General features: G+C 41.7%; 1 protein-coding gene across 1 annotated transcript; it reads left to right on the plus strand.

The window, feature by feature from the left end:
• Nucleotides 1–355: 355 nt before the first annotated feature.
• Nucleotides 356–2,945, plus strand: LOC115905581 (baculoviral IAP repeat-containing protein 5.1-like). The gene is made up of 4 exons (XM_030951966.1): nucleotides 356–507; nucleotides 1,143–1,252; nucleotides 1,542–1,656; nucleotides 2,757–2,945. The coding sequence occupies exons 1-4, from the start codon at nucleotides 370–372 to the stop codon at nucleotides 2,943–2,945; spliced, it is 552 nt and encodes a 183-aa protein (XP_030807826.1). The 5' UTR covers nucleotides 356–369.
• Nucleotides 2,946–3,443: the final 498 nt, after the last annotated feature.

The raw sequence follows: 3,443 nt of genomic DNA on the forward strand, positions 1-3,443 counted from the left end.
AAACTTTATAAGCAAAGTTTCTGTATTTGTAACTAGAGTTTTTAACTTGCAGTTTTTGACATTTCAACTGTAAAATCTGCAATTACCATAGGTGCTTTCAGTTAAAAAAGCAAAGTTAAAAAGTTTTCAGTTAAAAATGTTTCTGTGTCCTGTGTGACCAAGGACACAGACTATGACACAAGGGAAAGAAATTCCAGCAGCTTGATTTCCCTTGGATGTCCTGCCATAAACTCACCTGCGTCAGGAAGGGACTAAGGCTGTGTTAGGCCTTCCCCTGCTCTCCAGGTGCAATGTGTCACCAATTAGCAAAGGCCTTAAATGTGAGAGCAGGAGGGAGGCTCTGCCCTTCACTGACTGCAGGCTGCGTAGATGGAGACACTGCTGCAGGAGCTCAGCTCAGCTTCCAAGCTCTTAACTGACTTCAAGGAGATGTATGAGTATGAGACCCGTTTAAAAACTTTCACCAAGTGGCCCTTCCAGGAAAACTGCAAGTGCACTCCAGAGAATGTAAGTCTGAAAATGGTTGTTTTGCCTCTACCTTAATTTATATATGCTATACCTGAATGTAAAGTCATTGTTAAGTATATTCAGGTATTCAGGTTTGAGAGGAGTCCACTAAGCTTGAAGATGAAGAGTTAAATACTCAGCTTTCCTCTGTTCCCTGCTCAGAAATACTGTAGTTGGGATTGACTGGTTTTTCTCTGTTCAGTCCACAGTGTCCCCTTTTTTTTTTGTTCCTGTCATTTAAAAATTAATTTCTTGTATTACATAGTCTTTCTAATTGCAAATTTCTATTTGTGACAAAGCAGCCTCCATTAAACAAGTACAGATCCAGCCGGAAGGATAAAGTAATTGTGGAATGATAAAGTAAAAAGTGGAATGATCACTACTTCAAAATCAGAAATGGAAATTATTTAAATAAAAAATCCACCTGACTTCTACTTTGGCACACTCATGACACTGCCAACCTGAATCTCAGATGAGTCATACTGCTAGAGTTACCTGAGAAGGTGTTTGGTTACTGAAACAAACTTAATTTTTGGAGTCCTGACTAGATATGATTCCAAAGTGTCAGGAAATATGAGTAAATATGAGTAGTGTATGTGGGATAATGCTCTAAACTTCTGAACTGTCCCCTGCAGATGGCAAAGGCTGGCTTCATCCACTGTCCAAGTGCAAGTGAACCAGATGTGGCAAAATGTTTCTTCTGCTTGTTAGAACTGGTGGGCTGGGAACCAAATGATGACCCATGGTAAGCACAGATATAACAATTTAGTAATTTTACAGTGAGTTACTGTCCCTGTCAATTTCCACTATGACACAGGGCACAAAACTGGAAGCTCATCTTGCCTAATAACTGTGAAATTGTTCAACTAGCTTTTATCTGAGATCTACTAAAATCTATTGCATCTTTTCTGTATGATATTATTTCAGCTGATAGCACAAGTACTGAAGAGACCTGCCTGTACAGATCTCTTCCTCTCCTGAAATGAAACTACTGTGGGTTTAACATCTGTTCTTATTCTGGATTTATACTGCAGGGAGGAACACACCAAACGTCACACCTGTGACTTTTTATCCCTTCCCAAGCACTTTGATGAGCTGACAATGGAGGAGTACTACATGCTGGAGATGACACGGCTGAGGACCTTCATTGTAAGTGTTAGCCACTGTCATCTGAAATTCAAAGCCAGAATATAAACAACAACTTCTCTTGCTAAGATTTCCAAGCATTAGCCAGGAATGACTGTCTAAGGCTAGAACATGACTTATTCTGAAATAATAATTTATGTGCATTATTGGCTAAGAAATCTGCACCTAAGCACTTCTCAGGGTAATTCATTGTCTGGCTTTTTAATGCAAACCTGTTTCCTTTGGAAGAGTTTTTCCAACAACTCATCATAGCAGGGAAAAAATATATAGGCTGCAATAATCAATGCACAAAACTCAACAATAAGCAGCTCTATAATTCTCAGGAGGGATGAACAACATACATGAAAAGACAAAATTTGACCAGATTATTGCTTCACATGCCCAGTTTAACATATAAATGTGCCTAATCAAACTTTAAAGCTCATTTCAAATATTTTATTCCTCCCCACTTCTGGGGCTTCATGCCACAGTGCTGACATGTAAAAAAGCACACAACTGAGCAGCTCAGTTGATCAAGATCAGCTGATCTATGAGCCCTAATCCTATGGACAGTAAGAATCAAGTGAACCAAATTCCCTGATGAGGAACAGTAAAAGGTTCTGCATATTACTTGTTGGTGGGTTTGCACAAATAAGAACTCTGCCTTTCTAATAATGTTCTGTATTAAATATATACCTGGTGACTGTCAAGGTTAAGCATTTAAGGTCACTGTGCAACAGATTAAAGTACAAAAAAATAGGATCATGTGGCACAGTGATATCTTAGAAGGTGGACTAAGAGTGAGAAAGTGGTGTTACCTAACTTGAACTGTGAATGATTTAGAGCAAAGTTTCAAGATACAAGAGGGTCTTGGCCATAATACGACCGTATTTCTAAGTAAAGCATACAAAACATTTGAAGCAGCAGCTTCAGGTGGGGACACTCAGCCCCAAGGATATGTCACCGATAGCTGGGAGGGCTGTGCACTAGGCTGACCAGGCTAGGATTGCTATCATGAAGCACTGACACCCGAAATGCAGCCTGAGGAGAGGGGGCTGCAATGTGGCTGAACTACAGAATTAAACTGCTCTGCTGAACGGCTCAATCTCTTGCTTTGATTCAAGTGCAAAGTTGGCAGCCGCACAATAAACTCTTTTCAAGAAGAAGTCGCGGCGACGAGGCAGAGGCTGGTGAATTACTTTGGCTCCAGACCCTCACTCCCGGCACCGCTGCCTCTCGAGGACGAGCCTCCAGCCCAGCAGCCGGGAGGCGCAGCTGCCGGCCCGGAGGAGCCCAGGACAAGTGAGCTGTGACCTCTGGCTCTACAAGGCTCTCTTCATTTGGTGCAAACATTCCTGTCTTTGTCCGAGTGCGAATCCAAAGCTGAGCAGGTGTGTGAGGAAGTGTGAGTAGAGAACTGCTCCTGGCTCAGGAGTGATACAGACAGGGATGGCCTGGCTCTCACCATGTGCTTTCCATCGTATGGCTGGGTGGGGAGATAAGAGCACTTCCACTACCCTGCCAGTGGATGAAAAATGTCTAAGCCAATACTTCTATTCTGGTTTTTAGCAAGCTGACTTATTTCTTTTTGAATAAAGATTCACAACAAGAATACTTTGTGATCTGTGTTAAAACCTTATACTAGATTCAAATCACAACAGTTCTGCTTCAAAACACTTTCCAGGGAACGAAATGGGTCTGTGTGTCAGCAAGAATTGCTTAAGCACCTGCATTATCTGCACTCCTGCTTACCCCAAGCTATCTCTCTAGATCAGACCAAACTGACACAGACAATGACATCCAGCAAAAAC

This window comes from Camarhynchus parvulus, chromosome 7, assembly GCF_901933205.1.
Source record: "Camarhynchus parvulus chromosome 7, STF_HiC, whole genome shotgun sequence".
Lineage (NCBI taxonomy): Eukaryota > Metazoa > Chordata > Aves > Passeriformes > Thraupidae > Camarhynchus > Camarhynchus parvulus.